A 26948-nucleotide genomic window follows, 5' to 3' on the forward strand; every position below is an offset into this window, starting at 1 on the left:
ATTTTTTAATCATGAAAAAAGTGTTAAAGAATATACAGAAAAAAAATGTCTGTATTGAGTGAAGAGAAGGGATATTTCATGAGATATGTGGAAACTCTAAAAAGAATCAATGGAATTTCTAGAGCTGAAAAATACTCAAATGTTTTAAAAAAGTTGGTTAGGCTTTCAAGCAAACTGAACAATGCAAAAGATAGAATCAGTAAACTTCAGGAAAGGTTAATAGAAGTTATCCAAAGTGATCTGCACAGAGAAAAGAGACAGCAAAAAGTTAACACATCCTTAGCACCTCGTACTGTCAAATGGTCTAACATGTGTAATAGGAGGTCCAGAGAAAGGATGGACCATAAAAAAGTTTGAAGAAAGAACCCCAAATTTTCCAAATCTGATGACAGTCTACAGATTCAGGAAGTTTAGTGAATGCCAAGTGAATAAATATAATGAAAAATATCCCTAGGTACACCATGGTTAAATGACTGAAAACCAAAGATAAAGAGAAATCTTAAGATATATATATGGAGGGGCGTCTGGGTGGCTCAGTTGGTTAAGTGTCCGACTTCGGCTCAGGTCATGATCTCGTGGCTTGTGGTTTGAGCCCTGCATTGGGCTCTGGGCTGACAGCTCAGAGCCTGGAACCTGCATCAGATTCTTTGTTTCCCTCTCTCTCTGCCCCTCCTCTGCTCATGCTCTCTCAAAAATAAATTTTAGGGGCGCCTGGGTGGCGCAGTCGGTCAAGCATCCGACTTGAGCCAGGTCACGATGTCGCGGTCCGTGAGTTCGAGCCCCGCGTCAGGCTCTGGGCTGATGGCTCAGAGCCTGGAGCCTGTTTCCGATTCTGTGTCTCCCTCTCTCTCTGCCCCTCCCCCGTTCATGCTCTGTCTCTCTCTGTCCCAAAAATAAATAAACGTTGAAAAAAAAAATTTTTTTAATAAATTTTAAAAAATTAAAAAAAAAAGATATATATGTGGAATAATAATACAAATTCTCATTGACTTCTTTTTTTAAGTTTATTTTATTTTATTTTATTTTATTTTATTTTATTTTATTTTATTTTATTTTATTTTTTTTAGAGAGAGAGCAGAGAAGGGGCAGAGAGGGAGAGAATCTCAAACATGCTCTGCACTGTCAGCACAGAGCCCAGTGTAGGACTCAAACTCACGAACCATGAGATCATGACATTAGCTGAAATCAATAGTCAGACACTTAACTCACTGAGCCATCCAGGCGCCCCCCATTGATTTCTTATAAGAAATAATTCAAAACAAAAGACAGCAGAATGGCATCTTTAAAATGCAGAGAGAAAAGGGGAAAACCTCTCAAAATTATCTATCCAACAAAATTATCTTTAAAAAATAAAAGTATTTTCTGGTAAAACAAAACTAAGAATTCATCACCAGCCTTCCCATACTGTAAGAAATGCTAAAGGAAATTCTTTAGGTTGAAGGGAACTGAAAATCATGTACAGAAAAGAATAAGGAACACCATAAATGATAGGTATGTGGGTAAATATAAAATACCTTTGCCTCTTAAAAATTATTTATAGTTGTTTTAAGCAAAAGTCATAACACTGTATGTTTTATAATATATGTGAAGGAAAACAGATGACAACATTAACACAGAAGATGAAATGAGAGTATATTGTGATTGTGGCTCTGGAGGTATAATATTAATTTAAGCTGGATTGAAATGGGGATGTATTGTGTTTAGAGCAACCACCAGAAATACAGAGACGTCATTCATTATTTGGTTATTTTAAAGAATTCTTAAAAGGAGAGCAAAGGAACAAAGAGCATTTGGGGAAAATGGAAAACAAATAGCAAGTGTTTAAATTGGAGTTTTAAAAATGACAAGAGATGAAGTTTGATAGAAAGTAAAAGCTGTTGTGGCTTCGTTAACATTGACAAAGCAGACGTTAAGTCAAGATGTATATTAGAAACAGACATTTCTTGACAAGAAAACATCTATTGGACAGCAATAGGTATCTTAAGTTTTGATGAACCTGATAAAATAAGTTGAAAAAATATAAGGCAAAACTAAAGGGAAAAACAGACAAATCCATAATCATATGTAGAGTTTTAACATACCCTTGATAGACTAATAGTAACTGATAGAATAATCAGACAAAAAAAAAGTAGAATATAGGAGATGTGAACCATACTTAACCAACCAGACCTATACAAGACACTACATCCAACAACTTTAGAGCACACATTCTTCTAAAATGCACATGAAACATTTATCAAAGTAGATTCTATGTTGAGCCATAATGTAAATCTCAACAAATTTCAAAGGATTGAAATTATCTAGAGTATTTTGTCTGACCAGAGTGGAACTAAACTAGAAATCAATAATAATAAAATATTAAGCTACCTATTTCTAACTCCATGAATCAGAAGTTATCACAGTGGAAATCAGAAAGTATTTCAAACTAAGCAAGAATGAAAGTATGGCATATCAAAATTTGTGGGATGGTTCTTGGAAATGCTTTAAATGCATGCATTAAAAAAGGAAGGAAGAAAGTCAGTAATCAAGAGTTCCATCTCAGATGACTGGAAAAATGCAGAAAATTCGAAGAAATATAATGAAGGAATTGATGAAGATAAGAGGATAGATTAAGGAAACAGAAATCAACAAAGATAATTTTTATTACTGAAATTGATAACTCTCTAGCTTGACAAAGGAAAAAACAAGAGAAATTATTCTAAAACTGGAGACATAACCAATTTTTAAAAGTAGTATGGATAGGGGCACCTGGGTAGCTCAGTTGGTTGAGCATCCAACTTCGGCTCAGGTCATGATCTCACAGTTCATGAGTTTGAGCCCTATGTTGGGCTCTCCACTGATAGCTCAGAGCCTGGAGCCTGCTTCAGATTCTGTGTCTCCCTCTTTCTCTGCTCCTCCCCCACTTGTGTTTTCTCTCTCTGTCTTTCTCTCTTTCTCTCTCTCAACAATAAATAAATAAACATTTTTTTAAAAAGTAGTATGGGGCGCCTGGGTGGCTCAGTCGGTTGAGCGTCTGACTTCGGCTCAGGTCATGAACTTGCAGATCATGAGTTCAAGCCCCGCGTTGGGCTCCGCGTCGGGCTCTGTGCTCACAGCTCAGAGCCTGGAGCCTGCTTAGGGTTCTGCATCTCCCTCTCTCTCCGTTGCTCCCCACTTGCGTGCGTGCTCTCTCTCTCTCAAAAATAAAGATTAAAAAAAATAATAAAAGTAGTATGGACATAATTATGGAACACATTTAACCACTATATGAAACTAGATTAAAGGAGAAAATTCCTTGAAGAGCACAACTTTTAAAAACCAATAGAAGAAATTAAAAACCTGAAGTTATTTTACTACACTTGATCTTAGCCAAAAGGCCAAGAAGGAAATGGGGAGTTATCTGTTGAACAGAATTTAGGAATAACATTTTCCTGAAGAAAATAAACCCCGAAAGCTTTTTTTTACCACTCCTGTTCCAATTGCTTTGGAAAATATCCAAATTTTAAGGAAGAAATGATACCAGTCTTAGACTCTTTCAAAGTATAGAGGCAGTTTTATGAGGTCAACATAACCCTAATACCAAACTGAATGAGGATGTTATAAGAAAGGAAAATTATAACCAATAGTTGTCATGAGCATAGATGTAAAAATCCTAAACAAAACTAGCAAGTCAAGTCCAACAATATATAAAATGCCTAATAATTATAACCAATGGGTTTGTTTTAGAGATACAGGATTTGTTTGTGTATTTGAAAATCAGTCAGTGTAATTAAGCACAATAATTTGAGTTTCCATTTTTGGAAACTAGAGAGAGGATCAATGGAAGTCTAAAGCAAGCAAAACAAAGGACCTAATAAAAAGTTGAGCAGAAATCAATGAAATTGAAAACAGTAGAGGAAATCAACAAAACCAAAATTGGTTCTATGAAAAGATTAATAAAACTGATAAACCTCTGGTCAGTTTAAGTATGAAAGAGGACACAAATTACTAATATCAGAAATGGGAGAGGGATCATCCCTGTTGATCTCTTGGACATTAAAGGAATAATCGAGGAGTATTATGAACGCCTCTATGTCCACAAACTTGATCACTTAGATGAAATGGACCAATTTTTTGAAAGACAAAAACTACTAAAGATCACACAAGGAGAAATAGATAAACTGAATGGACATATATCTATTAAATACAATGAATCAATTATTAATAACCTTCCAAAACAGAAAGCACCTGACCCAGATGGTTATTTTGGTGAATTCTACAAACAAGATTCTTTACATCGTCCAGAAAATAGAAGCAGTAGACTTCTTAACTCATTCTGTGAAGACAGCATTACTGTAATACTAAAATCATATAAAGACATTATAGAAAGGAAAAACTGCAGAACAATGTATCTTGTGAACATAGATGCAAAGTTCAACAAACTTAGCAAACCAAATTGAAGAATGCATAAAAAGAATTATATGCCACAATCAAGGATACTTCATTCCAAAGTGAAGGTAATCCATCACATCAGTTGTCTAAAGAAGAAAAAATTACAAGGTCATCAGTAAATGCAGAAATAGCATTTGATAAATTCTAATGTCCATTAGATGATGATGACCAAGAGTCTCATCAAACCAAGAAGAGAGGGGAACTTCCTCAACTTGATCAAGAACACTACAAAAAAACCAGGCTATGGCACAAGAACAGACACTCAGATCAGCGGAACAGAATAGAGAACCCAGAAATGGACCCACAAATGTACGGCCAACTAATCTTTGACAAATCAGGAAAGAATATCCATTGGAATAAAGAGACTCTTCAGCAAGTGGTGCTGGGAAACTGGACAGCGACATGCAGAAGAATGAACCTGGACCACTTTCTTACACCATACACAAAAATAAACTCAAAATGGATGAAAGACTTCAATGTAAGAAAGGAAGCCATCAAAATCCTCAAGGAGAAAGGAGGCAAAAACCTCTTTGATCTTGGCCACAGCAACTTCTTACTCAACACGTCTCCAGAGACAAGGGAAACCAAAGCAAAAATGAACTACTGGGACCTCATCAAAACAAAAAGCTTCTGCACAGTGAAGGAAACAATCAGTAAAACTAAAAAGCAACTGACGGAATGGGAGAAGATATTTGCAAATGACATATCAGGTAAAGGGTTAGTATCCAAAATCCATAAAGAACTTATCAAACTCAACACCCAAAAAACAAATAATCCAGTGAAGAAATGGGCAAAAGACATGAATAGACACTTCTCTGAAGAAGACATCCAGATGGCCAACTGACACACGAAAAAATGCTCAACATCACTCATCATCAGGGAAATACAAATCATAACCACCATGAGGGGTGCCTGGGTGGCTCAGTCGGTTGAGCATCCGACTTCGGCTCAGGTCACGACCTCGCAGTCCGTGAGTTCGAGCCCCGTGTCGGGCTGTGTGCTGACATCTCAGAGCCTGGAGCCTGCTTTGGATTCTGTGTCTCCCTCTCTCTCTGCCCTTCCCCGCTCATGCTCTGTCTCTCTCTGTCAAAAATAAATAAACATTAAAAAAAAAAAAACACCTTAACACCTTTCAGAATGGCTAACATTAGCAACTCAGGCAACAACAGATGTTGGCGAGGATGCAGAGAAAGAGGATCTCTTTTGCATTGTTGGTGGCAATGCAAGCTGGTGCAGCCACTCTGGAAAACACTATGGAGGTTCCTCAAAAAACTAAAAATAGAACTACCCTATGACCCAGCAATTGCACTACTAGGTATTTATCCAAGGGATACAGATAGGCTGTTTCGAAGGACACATGCACCCCAATATTTATAGCAGCACTATCAACAACAGCCAAAGTATGGAAAGAGCACAAATGTCCATTGATGGATGAATGGATAAAGAAGATGTGGTATATACATATATACAATGGAGTATTACTCGCCAATCAAAAAGAATGAAATCTTGCCATTTGCAACTACATGGATGGAACTGGAGGGTATTATCATAAGTGAAATTAGTCAGAGAAAGACAAAAATCATATGACTTCACTCATATGAGGACTTCCAGAGACAAAACAGATGAACATAAGGGAAGGGAAACAAAAATAATCTAAAAACAGGGAGGAGGACAAAACAAAAGAGACTCATAAATATGGAGAACAAACTGAGGGTTGCTGGAGGGGTTGTGGGAGGGGGGATGGGCTAAATGATTAAGGAGCATTAAGGAATCTACCCCTGAAATCATTGTTGCACTATATGCTAACTAATTTGGATGTAAATTAAAAAAAAAAAAAAAATTAATAAAAAAAAAAGAAAAATGTTTTAGGGCTCAGTAGATTTATTTCATCTCTGAGTTTTTTAATAAAAAGCAGCTATGTGTTTTCTCTTTTAAAAAAAATAAATTACCTGATTTTTTTTGTATGCATCAAAAAAACAAACAAACAAACAAACAAACAAACAAAAAAACCAGGCTACCTGGCTGGCTCAGTCAGTAGAGCACGTGACTCTTGATCTTGGGGTCATGACAGAGCCAGCTTTGGGTCCTCTGTCCCCTTCTCTCTCTCTGCCCTTCCCCCACTTGTGCTCTGTCTCTCTCAAAAATAAATAAACATTAAAACAAAATAATATCTATGAGAAACCTACAGCTAACACTTAATGGTGAGAAACTCAATGCTTTTTTCCTGAGATCAAGAATAAGAAAAGGATGACCACTCTTACCACTCCTGTTCCTCATAGTACTGGAAGTCCTAGCTAATGCAATTAGATAAAAAGAGGAAAGAAAAGGATACATGGGAAAGGAAGAAATAAAACTGGTCTTGTTTGTGTATGAAATGATTATGTATGGAGAAAATCCCAAAGAAGTGACAAAATATTTCTATAGCTAGTAAGCAATTAAAGCAAGTTGGTAGGATACAATGTTAATATGTACAATGTAATTGCTTTCCTATATACCAGTGAACAACTAAAAATTGAAGTGAAAAACAATACCATTTACGTTAGCATAAAAAAAATGAAATACTTAGGTATAAATCTGGTATAATTTGTACAGGATCTGTATGATGAAAACTCCAAAATTCCAATGAAAAAAATCAAAGAAATATAAATAAATGGAGAGATGTTACACATTCCTGAATAGGAAAACCCAATGTTGTTAAAATGTTCATTCTTCCCAAGTTGACCTGTAGAATCAACACAGTCCCAGTCAAAATACCACCAAGTTATTTTGTGGATATTGACAAGCTCATTCTAAAGTTTAAGTGGAAAGTCAGAAGATTCAGAAAAGCCAGTACAATACTGAAGATCAATATTGGAGAACTGACACTACTTGACTTAAAGACTTACCATAAAGCTACAGTAATCAGGACAGTGTGTTGTTGGTGAAAGAGTAGACAAATAGATCAGTGAAACACAATCAAAAGCCTGGAAATAGAGCCACACAGAGTCAACTGGTCTTTGACAAAAGGGCAAAAGCAATTTAATGGAGAGAGTATCTTTTTCCACAAACGATTTTGGGACAATTGGGCATCTATATGCAAAGGCAGTATGTAGACACAGACCTTACCCCTTTCACAAAAATCAGCTCAAAATGGATCATAGACCTGTATGGAAAATGGAAGACTGTGAAACTTCTGGAAGAAGCATGGGAGAAAATGTAGGTGACCTTGGGTTTGGCAGTGAGTTTTCAGATACAGTACCAAAAGCATGATCCATGAAAGAGAAAGCTGGACTTTGTTAAAACTTTCTTCTCTGAGAAAGACAACATTAAGAGAATAAAAAGACCACGGATTGGGAGAAAATATTTGCCAAAGTCATATATGATAAAGGGCTGATGTCCAAAATACATAAAGAACTCTTAAAACCCAGCAAGAAAACAAACCCAATTAAAAACTGGGCAAATATTTAGGCAGATATCTCACCAAAGAAGATCTACAGATGGCGATGAACGTATGAAAAGTTGCTTAGTAGCATATGTCATTAAGGAGTTGAAAATTAAACAATGAGATATCACTGTACACCTGTTTAAATGGCTAAAGTTTAAAAATCTAATCATACCAAGTGTTGACAAGATTCAGAGCAACAGGAACTCTCATTCTTTGCTGGTGGAGATTCAGAGTGGCACAGGCAGTTTGGAAGACAGTTTGGTGGTGTTTTGTTTTTGTTTTGTTTTGTTTTTACAATGCTAAACATAAAGTTACATCATCTAGCAGTTCTATTCCTGGGCATTTATCCAAATAGGAAACATCCACACAAAAACCTGCATGCAAATGTTTATAGCAGAAGTATTCGTAATTACCCCAAACGGAAAGCACGTAAGATGGCTTTAACTGGATGAATCAGTTCAATATTATACAGCAGTAAAAAATAGTGAGCTATCTTGCCACTAAAAGAGAAGCACCTTAGGGGCGCCTGGGTGGCGCAGTCGGTTAAGCGTCCGACTTCAGCCAGGTCACGATCTCGCGGTCCGTGAGTTCGAGCCCCGCGTCAGGCTCTGGGCTGATGGCTCAGAGCCTGGAGCCTGTTTCCGATTCTGTGTCTCCCTCTCTCTCTGCCCCTCCCCCACTCATGCTCTGTCTCTCTCTCTCTCTCAAAAATAAATAAACATTAAAAAATAATAATAAAGGGGCGCCTCGGTGGCTCAGTCGGTTAAGCGTCCGACTTCAGCCAGGTCACGATCTCACGGTCCGTTAGTTCGAGCCCCGCATCGGGCTCTGGGCCGATGGCTCAGAGCCTGGAGCCTGTTTCCGATTCTGTGTCTCCCTCTCTCTCTGCCCCTCCCCCATTCATGCTCTGTCTCTCTCTGTCCCAAAAATAAATAAACGTTGAAAAAAAAAAAATTTAAAAGGGAAGCACCTTAAATGTATATTGCTACATGAGGGACACGAATCTGAACAGGCACATACTGTATGATTCCAATTATGACATTCTAAAAAAGGCAAAACTGTGGAGACATTAAAAAAATCGGTGGCTGGGGCACCTGGGTGGCTCAAGTTGGTTAAGCATCCAACTTCAGCTCAGGTCATGACCTCACAGTTCATGGGTTCGAGCCCTGCACTGCATGTTCATGGGTTCAGCTGTGCTGACAGCTTGGAGCCTAGAGCCTGCTTCCCCGACTTGTGCTCTGTCTCTCAAAAATAAACGTTAAAAAAAAAGATCAGTGGCTAACAGGGCTTCGTGAGAAGGAGGGACTTGTGAATCAGGTGACTTATAGGCTGGTGAACTCTTACATATAATACTGTAATGGTGGGTATATGTCATCCATTTGTCAAAACCCATAAAACTAATTATACAATGCAAAGAGTGAACCTTAACCTAAACTATGGACTTTAGTTAATAATAACGTACCAGTATTTAACTGTCAGAAATGTGCCACAAGAATGCAAATGTTAGTAATAGGAGGAAGTGTGTGTCAATATGGAGGGTAATATATGGGAACTCTATATGTACTATTTTCTTTTAATAAATTTTTCAAAGGGGAGATAAGTGAACGTGAAAGAGATGTTTAAGTCGTGCATGGACAAAACTGAAACCTTTTACAGGGTATAACAAAGTAACTTTTAAAAGTTGAAAAGGAAGGGGGAAAACCCTATAGTAAATGTCATAATAACTAAAAAGTGACAGCTTTTTCTCTGAAATGGCAATGAGAAAAAGATGTCTTTCATTACCATTATTGACACTAGAGAAGAGCATATATTAATGAATTTGGAAGTGTTGGTGGATACAAGGTAAATGTATGGAGATTATGTATACTCGCAATGATTAGAAAATGACATTGAAGAGGCGTTTGGTTGGCTCATTCGGTAGAGCATGTGACTCTTGATCTCAGGTTCATGAGTTCAAGCCCCATGTTGGGCATAAAGCTTACCTAAAAAAAATATGTGGGTGTCTCAGTTGGTTAAGCATTGGACTCTTGGTCTCAGCTTAGGGCTTGATCTCAGGGTCATAGATTTAAGGTCCACGTTGGGCTCCATGCTGGGCATGAAGCCTACTTAAAAAAAAAAAATGACATTAAAAAATTTCATTTTAATAGTAACATATCAAATAACTGGGGGGCGGCAGGTAGAATCTAAAGATGAACAAAATCTATGTGGAAAACTACAAAAATTACTCTGAGAAATTAAAGATGTCCTAAATAAATAAGGGAATATATCATGTTTCTGAATTGGAAGACTTAATATTGTGAAGATCTCCTTCTCCCCAAAGTTTCTATAAATGCGATGTAATCCCAATAAAAACTTCATAAAGTTTTCTTGTGAAAATTGACGTGCCAATTCTAAAATGTAAGCGGAAATTCTAAGCATCAATAGCCAACGTAATCTTGATGAAGAACCAAGTTGAAGGACTTACGTTAACAGACACCAAGACTTAGAAAACTTCATAAGTCGAAGAGTCTTACAAAGCCCAGAAGTACAACCACTCCTGGATACCCTTCTATATATTCGCTTATGACCAAGTTGCCATCGCAATGCTTTCTTAATGAAGGGTGAAATGATAACATTCGAGGTAGGAAGCAATATCCAGGAAAAAAAAAAAGATTGCCTTGCAAAGTGCAGAACTCAACTTCCCAGGACTCTAACTCCTCTAGCGAGCTCCGTTTCTATTGCCAGTGTCCCCGGCGCTGCCATTCAGGGCATTTATTTTATTCACCAAAACATGATTCAGGAATTTGGCTTAGGCTGCGCTTTGGCAGTTTGGAGTCCCATCTTGCCTATTTAACTTGTGCAAATTCAACTACATGGTTTCGTGGGGTCATGGGGAAAGGGGAAATAATGTAAATACTACAGGCGGTCTACTTTTTCATTCAGTAACCACGAAATTTGCTAGTAAGCATGAGAGACGTAAGCTTGCGTTCCAGCTGTTGGTTCTCGCGTGTGTCTGGACGTGTGGGCATTTCGCTTCTGTTAGTGTGATTCTAGCATTCGAAGATACGTGTTTTCCATACGTAGTTGTCTGTGGAAACACAATTGCTTCGTCTGCTGTTCAGTTGAAGCAACGGCATCCGGTCCAATCCTGAAGGAAAACCAGCTCTGGTAAACTCTCTGAGGCTGCGTGGATAGTGGCCCTAGGCTTGGGCTCTCAAGCCGGACTACCTGGGTTTACGTCCTAGCTCTGCTCTTACCGTCTGTGCGGCCTGGGCAAGTCACTGACCTCTCTGTGCTCCGCGTCCGAGTCGGAAGAAGCAGATCACGACAGCATCTCGTGACGGCGTTGAGACCGGGAAGTGGCTAACATAAACTGCGGCTCGCACCTGGCAAGCACGCGCTCAGAGTTAGCTACTTTTATTACCATCAGGACAGCCGTTCTTGCTAAGAGGTGACGGCACGTGGTCTCCAAAGCGGCAGGTCTTGAAGGGTTTCAAGGGAGACTTAGCAGCTCCTCTTTCCCCCTCGGCTCACGCTTTAGAGCTCAGCCCCAGCGTGGAGCGCTCCGCCCTACCGTGGGCTTTTCTCCGCGGGGTCCTCGTTCTTTTGGGGGACTGGTGATCGGCTGTGGCCCGTCGGAGGAGGGTCGTCTGGCACAGGACGTGGGCCTTGAGGCGGCAGGGCCCGGGGGTGGGGCGCGATGTGTTTCCACGGAGGCCGTGCGAGTGTTGGCGGACACGCTGAAGCGTGTTTGGCGTCGTGTGAGTGCGCGTGTTCAGCCACCGGCATTTTCCTGTAGACGGAGTCCCACCGGGGTTTGTAAGGTCGGCGTGGCCCGTGCGCTTCTAGCCTCTGCTTTTCACCCGAAGCCGCTCGGCGCCTCCGTTGTCCACAGCGGGGCCTGCGGCCTCACTAGCGCCGTGGCGCTTGCGGTGCCGCGGTGGCTCGCGGGTCCTTCCTGAGCGCGCGGGTTTTCGGCTCGCCACCGACTGTCACCTCTGCAGAGCCTCGAAGAGCTTTGTAGGCGCCTGTTGGCCAGCGCCCTCCCGCCCCTTGCGCCGCACGGACGCAGACTGCCGTGGGTACCTTCCGGAACGATGCGAACGGAGATCCTATTACCGTCCCCGACCTCGGCCCCGCCCACCTTTCTTCTCGCGAGAAAGCCGCTCCCTGTTTGCAGCCGCCGCTGCGCAGCGCCGACCGCCCCCGGCAGCTGCCTCCACCGCCCGCCTGGGGACCGCGCTCGGACGCCTGCCACGCTGACTGGCGGTGCCGCGTCCTCCGAGGGCACAGCTGGCGTCAACTAGGGTTTCGTTTCCTCGCCTGCCTTGCTTGTTCCCACCTTCCTCGTCTCCTGTGGTTCTTGGCCTCTGCTCAGGAAAAACCGGTCTCCCGTACAACTTGCCAGTGACCGGGCTCCATCCTTCTGCCTTGGCGAACAAACGTGCCAAAACCAAACGGAGTTTAGCACGGAGTGTTGCTCGACCGCGTTATTTGAGGCTCGGGCATGTGAGCCTGTTGGGTCCATCTGCCACCAAAAGAGGGGTTTGGGACATGAAAATTAGAAGGATTTAGCTCTCCCTGGGCTTAGTGTCTGGGAGGTTAGAGATTTGGCTTTTTATTTTATTTTTTTTCAACGTTTATTTATTTTTAGGACAGAGAGAGACAGAACATGAACGGGGGAGGGGCAGAGAGAGAGGGAGACACAGAATCAGAAACAGGCTCCAGGCTCTGAGCCATCAGCCCAGAGCCCGACGCGGGGCTCGAACTCATGGACCGCGAGATCGTGACCTGGCTGAAGTCGGACGCTTAACCGACTGCGCCACCCAGGCGCCCCGAGATTTGGCTTTTTAATAGAACAAGTTACGATCTAGTGTCCCGTGTCCGTGTCCTTGGAACAAAGGGCATACGAGTTTAATTGGTGCTGTTTTAAGGGGATTTGTGTAGTGCGTTTAAAACAGCTTTGGAACGTGTGGACATTTAACATTTCACAGAAGTGACGTAGAATTGTAGTGAGCTTGTCTATTGTGAATTGAGGAATCTTGAAAAAACTTACGATCTATCCAGGTGGCACATGAGATTTTATTAAAGTTGTAAATATCCTAAAACGTTAATACTGTCTCATTTTTTTGTTTTTCCCCTTTCTTCCTAGAATATTTTCCTTCTTGGATATAGTAACTTTGTGCCGATGTGCACAGATTTCCAAGGTAGAGTATTAACCAGATGTTTATCAATAAATATCAAGTTTTATTAGAATGAGAATGAGTTTTAGTTCAAGCAAGCAGTTAACTTTAATATCATCTTTTGTATTTAACATAATTCCATATTTGATTGTCAACTTAATGTATATCAAGAATAAAAGTTTAGGGGCGCCTGCCTGGCTCGGTAGGTAGATCATGGGACGCCTGATCTTGGCGTTGTAAGTTCGAGCCCCACGTTGGGTGTAGAGAGGACTTAAAAATAAAATCTTTCAAAAAAGATAATAAAAGTTTGAAAATACAGAGGCTGAGTCAAGACTTCCTCTAACAGTTGCCCTCACCCCTGTCTCTCCTCTTCCTCCCGCCTCCCAGGCCTGGAACATTTTAGCCCTGGATGGAAGCAACTGGCAAAGAATAGACCTTTTTAACTTTCAGACAGATGTGGAGGTAAGTTAGCTTTATTTTAGCCATAGGACTTTTTAAAAAGGTGAGTAAACTGGTCACTCTTTCCTGCCTTTTAATTTTGCTGCATTTAGTCAGATTTAATATAAAGACCCAAGAAGGTGTCTGCATACATGAGGACCAAAATTCTACTTGCATTTTGTTTTGGGTTCTGTATCAGTAATAGACTACTTTTCTCCTTGTTCATGTTTATAACCTTAGTGGTATCACTGAGCTTTTTATTTTTTTTTAAATGTTTTAATTTATTTTTGAGACAGAGAGAGAGACAGAGCATGAGCAGGGGAGGGGCAGAGAGAGAGGGAGACACAGAATCCAAAGCAGGCTCCAGGCTCTGAGCTGTCAGCACAGCGCCCGACGCAGGGCTCAAACTCACAGACCGCGAGATCGTGACCTGAGCCGAAGTCGGACGCTCAACCGCCTGAGCCACCCAGGTTCCCCATCACCGAGCTTTTTAAAGCCCCATTCCTGCATCATTAACACCTGGTTCCGTGCTTTAATCTTAGGAGACTCTTGACACACATTTATTGATCTGAAAGCTCCACCGAGAATTCTCATTCAGCACCAAGAATGGAGGAATAGCAGAAGAATTGGGGCCAGGAGTGAGGCTGGAGACCTGGACGATCGCTCCCGCTCAGCCACTTAAGCCACAGACTATCTCAGCGCTTCAGTTTTATTATCCGTAAAGTAAAGAAGCAAAATGATCCTTAAAGCCTTTTCTAAGTGTAGGATTCTCATGTATTTACCTAGAAATATGGGAACATCTCCATCTAGGAGTGATCAGCCTGAGCAAATGAGAAAAGTTTATTTTCAAACAACTTTAGTATTGAATACCAATTTGTAACTAAAAAGCAAGAGAGAAGTAATAAAGAGCATTGCACACAGGGATTGTCTAGAGAGCTGTTTTAGGGTGTTGAGATTCTGAAGTTTATCTACCCAATGTTAGGAAAACCTTGTTCACTTCTGGGGTAGCCAACTCAGGTATAGTCAGTGGAATTGCATTTTGGTTCGGTTCCTCATATAGCATTTTCGTGAAGTGTTTTTGCCAAAGTGTACGTTCTGTGTCTTTTTTAACGGATAAGGAAATAATCACGCTTGACGGTGAGTTGTGCCCAAACAATTTCCTTAACCCGGTTACTTAACCCGGTGCCAGTTACTTAACCCGGTGTTACCTCGGGGAGCTAATGGCCAGTGTGGGGCCCCTTCACCTCCTTCTCCAGGGGATTAGCTGGAGAGTCTCCAACCCAGTGTCAGACCAGTGGGGCAGAGGGGCTGAGCACAGTGCTTCCCACTGTGGGTTCCTCGCTTGTTCTGAGCTTGGAAGGCCTCAGGGCTTCACGCTCACCTGGAAAGACAAACTCTCTTTGCTGGCTTGGACTGTGGCCCCGGGGTTAGGGGTTCTTTAGCGCTCTTTCCAGACTTAATAGCAGTGATTGCAACAGTGCCCCACCCAAACATGCTGACACGTGATTCCCCTTCAGACCGATAATCTCTAGATCTTTGTTCATTGTGTTTACTTAGTGATGTTGAGAAGCACATTAGATTCCAAAAATTGCAGTCATTTATGCTGGCCAAGGGAGAGTCATTGTTTTTTTTTTACAATTTGCAAATTATGCATTCTTACTCTTGGTTCTTATTGTCCCCTCAGTGTTCTTTGATGATTTTTCCAAACCGTACAACCTTTTGAAAGCACACTTCAAACATTTACGGCCAGAGTTTTAAAAATGCTATTTCAAGTGAGTGGCGCTACCTTATGTATCATTTGACTTCAGAATTTTAGCTGATGGCTGACTGCCGTTCTATAAACACATTGCAGAAATATTTAAGAGTACGTACTTCCGCTGAAGAGAGACTAGCTTACGGCTCACCAGTTATGTAAAACATTACTTGTGAAAACTTGAAACAGTTGGTACCAGGGTTTCAGTCTAGTCTAACACTATTTAGTCACCCTTGCGGGCTAGCAATTTGAACCCAGATTGGATTCAAGTGTTGAGGCCCCCGGTATTGTGTAAATAGGACCCATTGGATACTCACTCTGGGAAGCATTCCATGGATAAGCCAATCATCTCAAATTTATTTGGGACGAAAATGACGATTTATGGATATGTTGAAAGACAGAGAAGGTACCAAGGTTCTGGATTAATAGGTTAATAGTACTTACTGTGTGCCTGGCACTATTTAAGCAACTTATTTATGTTCATTTAATCTCCTCAGAAACACCACATTGAGGAAGCCGAGGCACAAAATGTTTGAGTGACTTACCCAAGGCCATTCACTTAGTAAGAGGACAGTAGTCACCTTGAACACAATGGATTACGTGATGTCATGTTTTAGAGAAAAGGCAGACTAGAGTGCCCAGAAGGCACGTGTGCTTCGGCGCCTTTCCTTCAGCATCACTCTTTCCTGAATAAGTGTTGTTTCCCTGATGTTTAGGCATTTCCCATGCCTTTAAAAGTTGGATATTTTTGTGCCATTGGATTCTACCAGCCAAAAGTGAGGAATAACCGAGTGGCATGCTCATCTAAAAATTACAACTCCAAAGGTCCCTCCATTTAGGCTTTGTTTCTCTCTAAATCCCTTCATTCCAAAATCCACGCCTACAACATACTATCTAAATGGATAACATACAGCCATTGACTTGACTTTTGCATTCAGAAAGAATTTGCTCATTTTTTCCTCTTAGTTGGAAACAGCGGAGTAGAAAATTCTGAATATAATTTTTTTTATTCCAGTACAAAAGCCTTTCCTCCAAAGAAAGGAAGAATAGAAAGCTCATATAAATGTAACTAAATTTAAATGGAGAAAAACATGTTGTGTGCTCCAATTGCCGACATTGGTATGGAGGGGTTTTTGCTGTCTTATTCTGTACTTAAATATTTATTTATCTTGGACTTCCAAGTCATAATCTGTTTTTCCCTCTAAAGACAGAGATTTGTTAACTCTTAAGAAAGCATAAATAAAGCTGCTAGCAATACCGAAGTTTAGATTTCCATCTTTTTTTAAAAAAATTTTTTTATTGTTTAAATTCAAGTTAGTTAACATACAGTGTAGTATTGGTTTCAGGAGTAGAATTTAGTGATTCATCACTTACTTACAACACCCAGCGCTCGTCCCAACAAGTGCTCTCATTAATGCCCATCATCTGTTTAGCCCATCCCCCACCCCCACCCCTCCAGCAACCCTCAGTTTGTCCTCTACTTAGGAGTCTCCCCCTCCCTGTTTTTATCTTATTTTTCCTTCCCTCCCCCTATTTCATCTGTTTCTTTCCTTAAATTCCACGTATGAGTAAAATCATATTTCATTTTTCTTTGCCTGACTTATTTTGCTTAGGATAATACACTTTAGTTCCATCTACATTGTTGCAGATGGCAAGATCTCATTCTTTTTCATCACCGAGTGTATTCCATTGTATATGTATCTGTATCTATCTATCTATCTATACGACATCTTTATCCATTCATCAGTTAGCCAGGTAACAACATATGTGAGCCCTGTTCCTGTGATCCTGTGGTTTGATGAGATCTAGTGAATTGTTAGTGCTTACAGTTCAGGGCCCAGATGGCTATTATATATAGTAAGGATAATAGTATTTTTTTAGAAACCCCAATGGCCCTTTTTTCGGTATTTTCTACCTTGTAGAGGTAGTACTTACGCAGAGTACACGGCCTTTAGAATCACACAAACGTGTTAGAACCCTAACACTACTACTCACTAAAGTGTAACCTTGGCGATGTAAACATTTTCTTTCTTTATTTGCAAAATGAAGGTAATAGATCCAGTCTGCATTAGGATTCTCCAGAGAAACAGCCACTAGTGTGTGTGTGTATGTAGATACATAGATTTAGTGTAAGGAATCGGGTCAGGCGATGATGGAGGCTGAGAAGTCCCAAGGTCGGCAGTTGGGAAGCAGGAGGCCCAGGAGAGCTGACGTGTAGCTCCAATCTGGGTCTTAAGACCTGTGAATGAGCAGAGCTGATGTGGGAAATTCCAGTCTGAGAGCCGACAGCTTCCAGACCTAAGAAGAGCTGAGGTTTCCCCCGAGTCCCAAGGCCAGAAGAGACCAGTGTCTCAGCTCCAGCAGTCAGGCAGGAGGAGGAGTTACCTTTTACTCAGCCTTTTTGATTCCATTCAGGTCTTGAGTTGATTGGATGAGGTCCACCCACACTAGGAAGGGCAATCTGCTTTACTCCCTCCACTGATCCAAATGTTAATCTAATCCAGAAATGCCCTCACAGAGATACACAGAATACTGTTTGGCCAGCGACCTGGGCATCCCGTGGCCCAGTCAAGTTGGCACATAAGATGGGTTAGCACAGGTTCACCCCTTGTCAATGTGGCGCCCATACGCGTCTCCTCAACCTGCACTTAATCTCTGAAGACTGTAATTGCACCTAATGTGATACAAGTATCCAGCCTACAACGGAAACACACCAACTCCTTCCTCAGAGGAAGAGAGAAAGTCCTGAGTGATGTTCACTCTTCCTGATACCCTGTACCTTAAATACCGTGATGCAGAAGTAACAGTTAAATACCAATACATCTTATTTTACATAAGGGAATAGGAGGGGAAAGAAAACAAACGTGGGGCGCCTGGGTGGCTCAGTCAGTTAAATGTCTTACTTTCAGCTCGGGTCACAATCTCACTGTTGGGGGACTGAGCCCCACGTCAGGCTCCGTGCTGGGCACAGAGCCTGCTCAAGATTCTCCCCCTCTCCTTCTGCCCCTCCCCCACTCGCACTGTCTCTCTTAAAAAAAAAAAAAAGTATTATCTCTACACACACACACACACACACACACACACACATACTCATAACAAAATAGGAAGAAACACTCATGACAATAGCAGTTTTCATTTCTGGAATTGGTCACATGGTGATCCTCGGTATTTACAACTACTTTCTTCTACTGCACGTTCTGTGCTCCCTTTATCTCCAGCAGGCCCCCCAGCTAAGTGCAGGCCCCATGGTTCGTTACCATGGTACTTTCTGAGGTGTATGGGTCATTGGTCGTTCCACCTGGATTGACCTGTAGTCTTTTACTGGCCTGAATCACAGGGCATGGTAATGCTAAGAGAGATTCCTAAGGGATCTTCTGTATTCCAGACACATTCTTCATGGTCTCCATTGTCGAGTAGTAGCCCGTGAGGTTGTCGTGAATATTAAACGAGTCGTAATACGTACAAGGAAGTGTTAAAATCGTGCCTGAAAAAGTGAAAGCGTTAACCGATGTTCATTTTTTTCCCCTTTAACGTATCTGCCAGCCCGGGTTCCTTTTTCAAAGGAAATGTGTTTACATAGAGATTTCTAAGAAGAATGCGGGGGAGCTTTTATGATACATCTTCAGACTTCTAGTGCCGTAATGTTCGGCTACAACAAAGTTTGGTTTTTTTGGAGCAACGTTGTTGTAGACCCCTGCTCAGCACCCAGTGTTCCCATAGCTGACGTCACAAAGCCTTGTCATCGGTGGAGTACCCATGAGCCCTGTAAGGGGAGGCCTAGCTCCGGGGCTAAAACTTCCAAAACATAGTGCATGGATTTTTTTTTTTTTTTTAATATTTAATGCTTTAATTGAAACTATTTCTCCATGCCTGCAGCTCCTTTATACGCTAGGAACAAGGTGGGGTGTTGGAGGAATGTTCCGAAATAGCTTCTTTTATGCCTGGGAAAATTCGATTCCGTTTCTAAATTTCAGGTTATTATGCCATTAGATAAGCAGCATGAAAATTAAGATGTTTTTCCCGATTTTCTTGATTCAAGGGTCGAGTAGTGGAAAATATCTCCAAGCGATGCGGTGGGTTCCTGAGGAAGCTCAGCCTGCGGGGTTGCATCGGTGTTGGGGACTCCTCCTTGAAGTAAGTTGGATCCACAGTGATTCACTCTGTCGTGGCAGCTCGTAGCCGACTTGCCATCAGCAAGAACAAACCAAGCATATTAAGTGCTCTTCTCCTGTGACGTTGTTTCTGTGGTAATTTGTGTAGAGTAATAAAAGAACCGTAAGTGTGGAATCCTCCGGCCTGGGTTAGGGATGCGGCCTGAGGACGCATTATTTTACCTCGCTGGGTGTTGCTCTCTCTTCTGCAAAGCGAAGGCAGCTGTGGTTCCTGCGTGACAGTGTCACGGGCATCACTCGAAACAGCACGCATGAAGGGCCTGGTGCATGATGATACGATGGTTCGCCTCTGTTCCCTTCTTCACTTCCCCTTCTTGCTAGCTTCATCTTCACGAAAGTGACCACCTTTTTGTGTATTCTCCTACTTGGCAAAATAATTCTTTCAGAAGCGTCCTGCACATAACCTGGAATTTTGCATGCGCCTAAAAGGATGTGATTACCACAGTCTTTTTATGATAGTTAACCCAAACACATGCTTGCCCACCTCTTACCGGGTAGCCATTATTTATTGGAAATGTTAGCAATCCGCTGTTAAGAACACGTGCTTTTCTGGAGACAAGACATAATTAAAGCCTTTATGTTTTTATCCTTGTGGCCTCTACTATTGTTTGAGGTTGGCTACATTAGAATACACACTGCCCCCTAGAACCTTGGGATGGACTTTGTCTCTTGTAGACCTAAGCATCACCCCCATGTACGTCAGTCACAACTGCCAGTGAGAATGTGCAGTAAAATTACAGATGGCGTAATTTGTCATTGAAACATCTGCTGCACCATTGCTAGGAAAATTGACTCGTAACATGTTTTTAAATGTTTATGTATTTATTTTGAGAGAGACAGCACAAGCGGGGGAGGGGCAGAGAGAAAGGGAGAGAGAGACTCCCAAGCAAGCTCTACACCATCAGCACAGGGCTCGACTTGGGGCTTGATCTCAAGAACGATGAAATCATGACCTGAGCCAAAGTCAAGAGTCAGGTGCTTAACTGACTGAGCCACCCAGGTGCCCCCCGTTCATACTATATTTTAAGGACCATAATACTCCCTTTAAATGTTATGGAACAAAGTTTTTTTTTTTTTTTTTTTTTTTTATTAAATCAAGAAATTCAGGTCATGAGGCCAAATTTTCTGCTACTTCAAAAGTTCTGTGGGCGCCTGGGTGGCTCAGTCGGTTAAGCGTCCGACTTCAGCTCAGGTCACGATCTCATGGTCTGTGAGTTCGAGCCCCGCGTCAGGCTCTGGGCTGATGGCTCAGAGCCTGGAGCCTGCTTCCGATTCTGTGTCTCCCTCTCTCTCTGCCCCTCCCCCGTTCATGCTCTGTCTCTCTCTGTCTCAAAAATAAATAAACGTTAAAAAAAAAACAAATTAAAAAAAAGAAAGTTTTGTAAACTGATGGAATAGATTAGTTCTATTTTAATATGAAGCTTCAATGTACCAAATAGGTCCTAAGATAATTGGTAGTAGAGAACATAAGTTTAATAGTGGTTCCGTTAAAAAAAACAAATGTGAAGATGTGGATTATAGATAAGGAATATCAAAGAAATATATTCTTACCTTGGCAATTAGAATAAAGCCATATACACTAGCAAAACTATCCTGTGAGACTGAGAATATTATTGGTTTACCATAATTTTTATAGTAAAAATCTATGTTAATATCTCATACATCTTTAATATGTGAGACCAGATTACTGTGAGAAAACCTGACAAGCATAATCCCAGAATTATGACTCGGAAAGAATTTTGTTATGTCTCCGGGTTTTTTTTTTCATTAAAAAATTTTTTTTTGACATTTGTTTATTTTTGAAAGACAGAGAGTATGAGCAGGGGAGGGGCAGAGAAAGAGGGAGACACAGAATCTGAAGCAGGCTTCAGGCTCTGAGCTGTCAGCACAGAGCCCGATGCAGGGCTCGAACCCACGAACCATGAGATCATGACCTGAGTGGAAGTCGGACATTTAACCGACTGAGCCACCCAGGCGCCCCTCCAGTTTTTTCTTGTAATGACCTAGAGCTAGCCTTGGCATCTCCTCTGTTCCACATATGTAGTGTTGTTTTTGATGGAGGGAGGCTATTCGTTTGCAAATGTTTATTGAGCCCGACTACGCCAGGCACTGATCTAGGGAATGGAGATACGGTAATAATCAAAATAGATTAAAACCCCAGTACTAATCTTCCATGAATGCTTCTCTGTAACTCTTGCTCCATCATTATATATGAAGGCCTGGGGATTTTTAACAGGTTTATTGAGATGTGATTGAGATACAATAAACTGTATGTACTTGAAGGGTACGATTTGATCATTTTAGGCATATGTATATACCCACAAGACCAACACTGTAATCAAAATAATGAACATTGCATGTCCCGTGAACGTTTCCTCGTGTGCCTTTATAATCCCTCCCTCCCTCCTACCCTGTGTCCGTCCCACTGCTAGGCAGCCACCGATCTGCTTTCTGTTGCCATAGCTTAGTTTGAATTTTCAAAAGTTTAATTATCCAGTATGTACTCCTTTTTGCCTGGCCTCTTCCACTCAACATCATTGTTTTGAGATCCACACGTGTGGTCGTATGTATCAGTAATTCATTCTTTTTTATTGCTGAATAGTGATCCATTTAATGGATATAATACCATCTATTAATTTCTCATTTGGGTTCTTTCCAGTTTGCAGCCATTACATATAAAGCTGCTATGAACATTTGTGTATAAGACTTCGTATGTCATATATGTTCATTTCTCTTGCGTAAATACCTAGGATTAGCTAGATCATTTGGTGGGTGTGTGTTTATCTTTTTAAACCTTTCAAACTGTTTCCCAAAAGGATTATGCCATTTTGTATTCCCACCAGAAGTGTGTGGTACTTCCAGTCCCTCCCCCACCTTGTCAACATTTGGTAGGTCAGTCTTTTTAATTTTAGCCTTTCTGATAGATAGATATGTGTAGTGGTATTTCATGGTGGTTTTAATTTGTATTTCTAATGATTAATGTTGTTGAGCATCTTTTTTTTTTAAGTTTATTTCTTTATTTTGACAGAGAGAGAGCATGAGCAGGGGAGGGACAAAGGAGGAGGGAGGGAAAGAGAGAGAAAGAGGGAGAGAGAAAGCACATGTGAGAGTGGGAGAAGGGCAGAAGGAGAGAGAGAGTCCCAAGCAGGCTCCACACTGTCAGCGTGGAGCCAGACACGGGGCTCAAACTTACGAACTGTGAGATCATGACCTGAGCCAAAATCGAGAGTCAGATACTTACCCGACTGAGCCACCCAGGCACCCCGAGTATTTTTTTATGTACTTTTGCTATCCACATATTTTCTTTTCTTTTTTCGAGAGGTAGTGAGAGTGCATGAGTGGATGAGAGGGGCAGAGGCAGAGAGAGATAATCTTAAGCAGGCCCTACACTCAGCATGGAGCCAGACACAGGGCTCGATCCCATGACCCTGGGATCATGACCTGAACCGAAATCAAGAGTCAGATGCTGAATTGACTGATCCACTCAGGAGCCCCTATCCACGTATTTTCTTTGCTGAAATATCTGTTCAAATGTGGGGGTTTTGCCCTTTTTGTTCATTGGATTGTTTTTTGTCTTACCATTGAATTTTGAGAGTTACACTCTGAATACAAGTCCTTTATCAGATTTGTATTTTGTAAATGTTTTCTTCCAGTCTGTGATTTATCTTTGTATTCTCTTAACTGGTTTTTGAAGAGAAGTTTTTCATTTTAATGAAATTCAACTTACCAATTTTTGTCAATGATATATGAGATCTTTGCCTAACCCAGGGTCATAAAGATTTTCTCCTGTGTTTCTAAAAGTTGGTAGTTGAGATCTATGATCCATTTTGAGTTGATTTTTGTAAATGGTGTGAGGTATAAATTGAAATTCATTTTTGGCATATGATGTTTGGTTATTCTAACACCGTATGTTGAAATGACCACCCTTTCTCCACTTCATTGCCTTGACACCTTTGTTGAAAATCAGTTGTCCAAATAACTGTGGGACTATTGTTATACTCTCTACATTTTCCATTGATCTATTTGTCTGTCTTTATACCAAACCACACTGTCTGGATTAACTGCAGCTTTATAAGTTTGAAATCAAATAGTGTTTTTCCTCCAACTTTGTTCTTTTCAAAATTGTTTTGCTGTTCTAGATTGCATTTTCATATAAACTATAGAATCAGCTTGTCAATTTCTACAAAATATCTTGCTGGGATCATGATTTAGGATGATGCTGAATTCATAGATCAATTTTGGGAGAACTGACATCTTAACAATATTGAGTCTCCCAACTCATGAACATGGTGTATCTCTCCATATAGTTAGGTGTGTTAAAATTTCCTTCAGCATGTTTTACAGTTTTACAGTTGTCATAGGACAATTATACACGTTTTGTCATATTTATCTGTGTTGTAATGTTATGAAATGTTATTATAAGTAGTGTTTTTTGTTTCAATTTTTGATTCTTCATTGTTAGTAAACAGAAATACTATTGATTTTTGTACATTGATTGTCCTTCAGCCTTAATAGACTCCGTTTTAATAGCTTTTTGTTTGTTACTTTGGATTTTCTGCATAAACAGGAGTCATGTCACCTATCATCAAAGATAGTTTTTCTTCTTTGTTTCCAATCAGTGCCTTTTCTTATTCTTGCCTTATTGCACTGGCTAGAATCTCTAGTACAGTGTTGAATAGAAATAGTGAAAACAGACATCCTAGCCAGTTCATGACCTTAGGGAGAAGGCATCCAAATATGGTGTTAGTTCTAGATTTTTTTGCTGATGATCATCAAATTGGGGGAATTTTCCTCTATTTCTAGTTGGCTGAGGGTTTTTCTTTTCAGTGGAGTGTGGGTGTTAGATTTTGTCAAGTCCTTTTTTTGTGTAAGATTATTGTATGGTTTTACCTGTTTAGTTAGCATGGTGAATTACATTGGCTGATTTTTTTTTTTAGTATTTATTTTTAATTTTATTTTTTATTTTTTAAAATTTACATCCAAATTAGTTAGCATATAGTAAAACAATGATTTCAGCAGTAGATCCCTTAATGCCCCTTACCCATTTAGCCCATCCGCCCTCCCACAACCCCTCCAGTAACCCTCTGTTTGTTCTCCATATTTATGTTTTGTCCCCCTCCCTGATTTTGTTATTTTTGTTTCCCTTCCCTGATATTCATCTGTTTTGTCTCTTAAAGTTATCATATGAGTGAAGTCATATGATTTTTGTCTTTCTCTAATTTCACTTAGCATAATACCGTCCACTTCCATCCACATAGTTGCAAATGGCAAGATTTCATTCTTTTTGGTTGCCGAGTAATACTCCATTTGTGTGTGTGTGTGTGTGTGTGTGTGTGTGTGTGTGTGCGTGTGTGTGTGTGTGTGTGTGTGTGTACACACACCACATTTTCTTTATCCATTCATCTGTTGATGGACATTTGGGCTCTCTCCATACTTTGGCTGTTGTTGATAGTGCTGCTATAAACATGGGTTGATTTTTTAATGTTAAACCAACCTTCCATCCCTTGGATAAACAACATTGTGAGCCATCATGTATTATATTATTTACATATTGGTGTATTCTATTTGCTAAAATTTTGTTAACTTTGTTTGCATCTATGTTCATGAGGGATACGGTTCTTTGGTTTTCTTTTCTTGGGATATTTTTGTCTGATTTGGGTATCAAGTAATACTGGCCTCATAGAATGAATTGAGAAGTGTTCCCTCCTCTTCAGGATTTTGGAAGAATTTATGTAGAATTTTGTTATTTGTTTCCTTAAATGTATGGTAGAATTCACCACTGAGGCCATCTGGGCCTGCATGTTTCTTTTTCAGGTTTTTAACTACAAATTCTATTTATTTAGTATATGTAGAACTCTTCATGTTTTCTATTCCTTCTTGAGCAACCTTTGGTATAATTTTTATCTTTCAAAGATTTTGTCTATTTCATCCAAGTTGTTAAATTTATGGTCATAAAGTTGTTTATAATACCATCTTATTATCATTTTATTTTTATTTTTTTAAGCAAACCCTACCCCTAACATAGGGCTCAAACTCACAACACTGAGATCAAAAGTCACATGCTCTACTGATTGAGCCAGCCAGGCACCCCCACCTTCTGATTATCATTTTACTGTTTGTAAAATCTGCAGTGATACCTCCTCTCCTTATTCCTGATGTTGGGTAATTCTTTTTTTTTTTTTTTTTTTACTATATGGAAGTAGTTGCGATGTCGAATCAAAGGCACAGTGACCGTACATTGCCTATTTCAATTTACATATTCTTTGGCTTTTTTATTGACATTAATAGCGTATTTTAAAGTGAAGATGTGTCGGTTTCTCTGATACATGTTTTCCCTTTTGTGTTTTTCCCCCCTGATCATTCTGGCTACAAGTTTATTAAGTTTAATGATATTCTCAAAAAACCACCTTTGGCTTTTTAAAATTTTTTTCATTGTTTTCCTTTTTGCTGCCTTATTGATATACATTCTGATCTTTTATTCTTTTCTTTTGTTTACTTTGGGTTCATTTGATCTTCTTTTTTCTGGTTTCTTAACATGAAAGCTTAAGTCATTCGCTTGAGACCTATTTCCCTTTACTAGAATGGAAAGTTAGTGCTATAAATTTCTCCCAAAGTACTGATTTAATAGCATTTCATAAGTTTGAATTCTTTGTTTGCATTTTCATTCCATTAAAACTGTATTCTGTTTCTCTTTTGATTTCTCCTTTGACCATGGGTTATTGAGAAGTGTATTAATTAGTTTCTAAATATTTGGGTGTTTCCAGATTTTTATATTATTGATTACTAATTTAATTCAATTGTGATCTGTGAATATACTTTGTATGACTTGAATCCTTTTAATTTTATTAAAACTTATTTTGTAGCCAAGAATATGGTCTGTCTTGGTAAATGTTCATATGAACTTGAACCGCTGTGGGGTGGAGTGTTCTATAAATATCAATTAGATCAAGTTGATTGAGAGTGATGGTCAAGTGTTTTATATCTTTACTGATTTGCTGACTTCTTATTTGATCGACAGTTACATTGAAATCTCTGCCTATAATTTTGTATTTGTTTCTCTTTGCAGTTCTGTCACTTTATTTCTTCATGTGTTTTGAAGATCTGTTATTAGGTATATAAACATTTAGGGTGCTGTGCCTTTATGATGGATTGACCACGTATCACTATCACATGGCCTTCTTTTATTTCTGGTAGTATTTTTTGCTGTGAGGTCTATGTCATCTGATATCATAGACGCTCCAGATTTCTTTGATTAGTGTTGGCATGGCATGTGTTTTTCTATTCTTTTACTTTTCACTGATTTGTATCTTTATATTTAAAGTTAGTTTCTTGTAAGCAATGTATGGTTGGATGTTGCTTTTTTGATCCATTATTACAATCTCTGCTTTTTAATTTGGGTATTTAGATTATTTAAATTTAAGGTGATAATTGATATAATATGGTTGGTTTTATATCTACTCTCTTGCTATTTGTTTTCTATTTGTCCCATACACTTTTTTCTTTCCCTTTCGTCTTTGTCTGCCTTTTTCTGGATTAAGAATTTGTTATGGTTCCATATTTTATCCTTTTTTGGATTAGAGCCGTAATGT

The 26948-nt window shown here is 40.0% G+C and overlaps 1 protein-coding gene and 1 long non-coding RNA gene across 7 annotated transcripts in view; one reads left to right on the forward strand and one right to left on the reverse strand.

The window, feature by feature from the left end:
* FBXL2 (F-box and leucine rich repeat protein 2) overlaps positions 1-26948 on the forward strand; it is a 134919-nt gene that overhangs the window by 50683 nt on the left and 57288 nt on the right. For 5 of the 6 annotated variants that reach the window (XR_006701040.1, XM_045436710.1, XM_045436711.1 and 2 more), the window contains 3 exons: positions 12966-13020; positions 13384-13458; positions 19227-19321. Coding sequence is in view for 4 of the 6 variants with exons in the window: in XM_045436710.1 (XP_045292666.1) it covers positions 12966-13020; positions 13384-13458; positions 19227-19321 (225 nt within the window). In the remaining 2 variants the exon portion in view is untranslated. Of the gene's footprint in view, positions 1-12965; positions 13021-13383; positions 13459-19226; positions 19322-26948 lie in introns of those variants that run through there. The other variant, XM_045436714.1, reaches the window with a different exon arrangement.
* Positions 8100-8920, reverse strand: LOC123575861. Its single transcript, XR_006701041.1, has 2 exons — positions 8805-8920; positions 8100-8349 (listed from the first exon to the last, which is right to left on the reverse strand). It is a non-coding gene; the product is annotated as an uncharacterized LOC123575861 (long non-coding RNA).

The sequence above is a fragment of the Leopardus geoffroyi genome, chromosome C2 (assembly GCF_018350155.1).
Source record: "Leopardus geoffroyi isolate Oge1 chromosome C2, O.geoffroyi_Oge1_pat1.0, whole genome shotgun sequence".
Lineage (NCBI taxonomy): Eukaryota > Metazoa > Chordata > Mammalia > Carnivora > Felidae > Leopardus > Leopardus geoffroyi.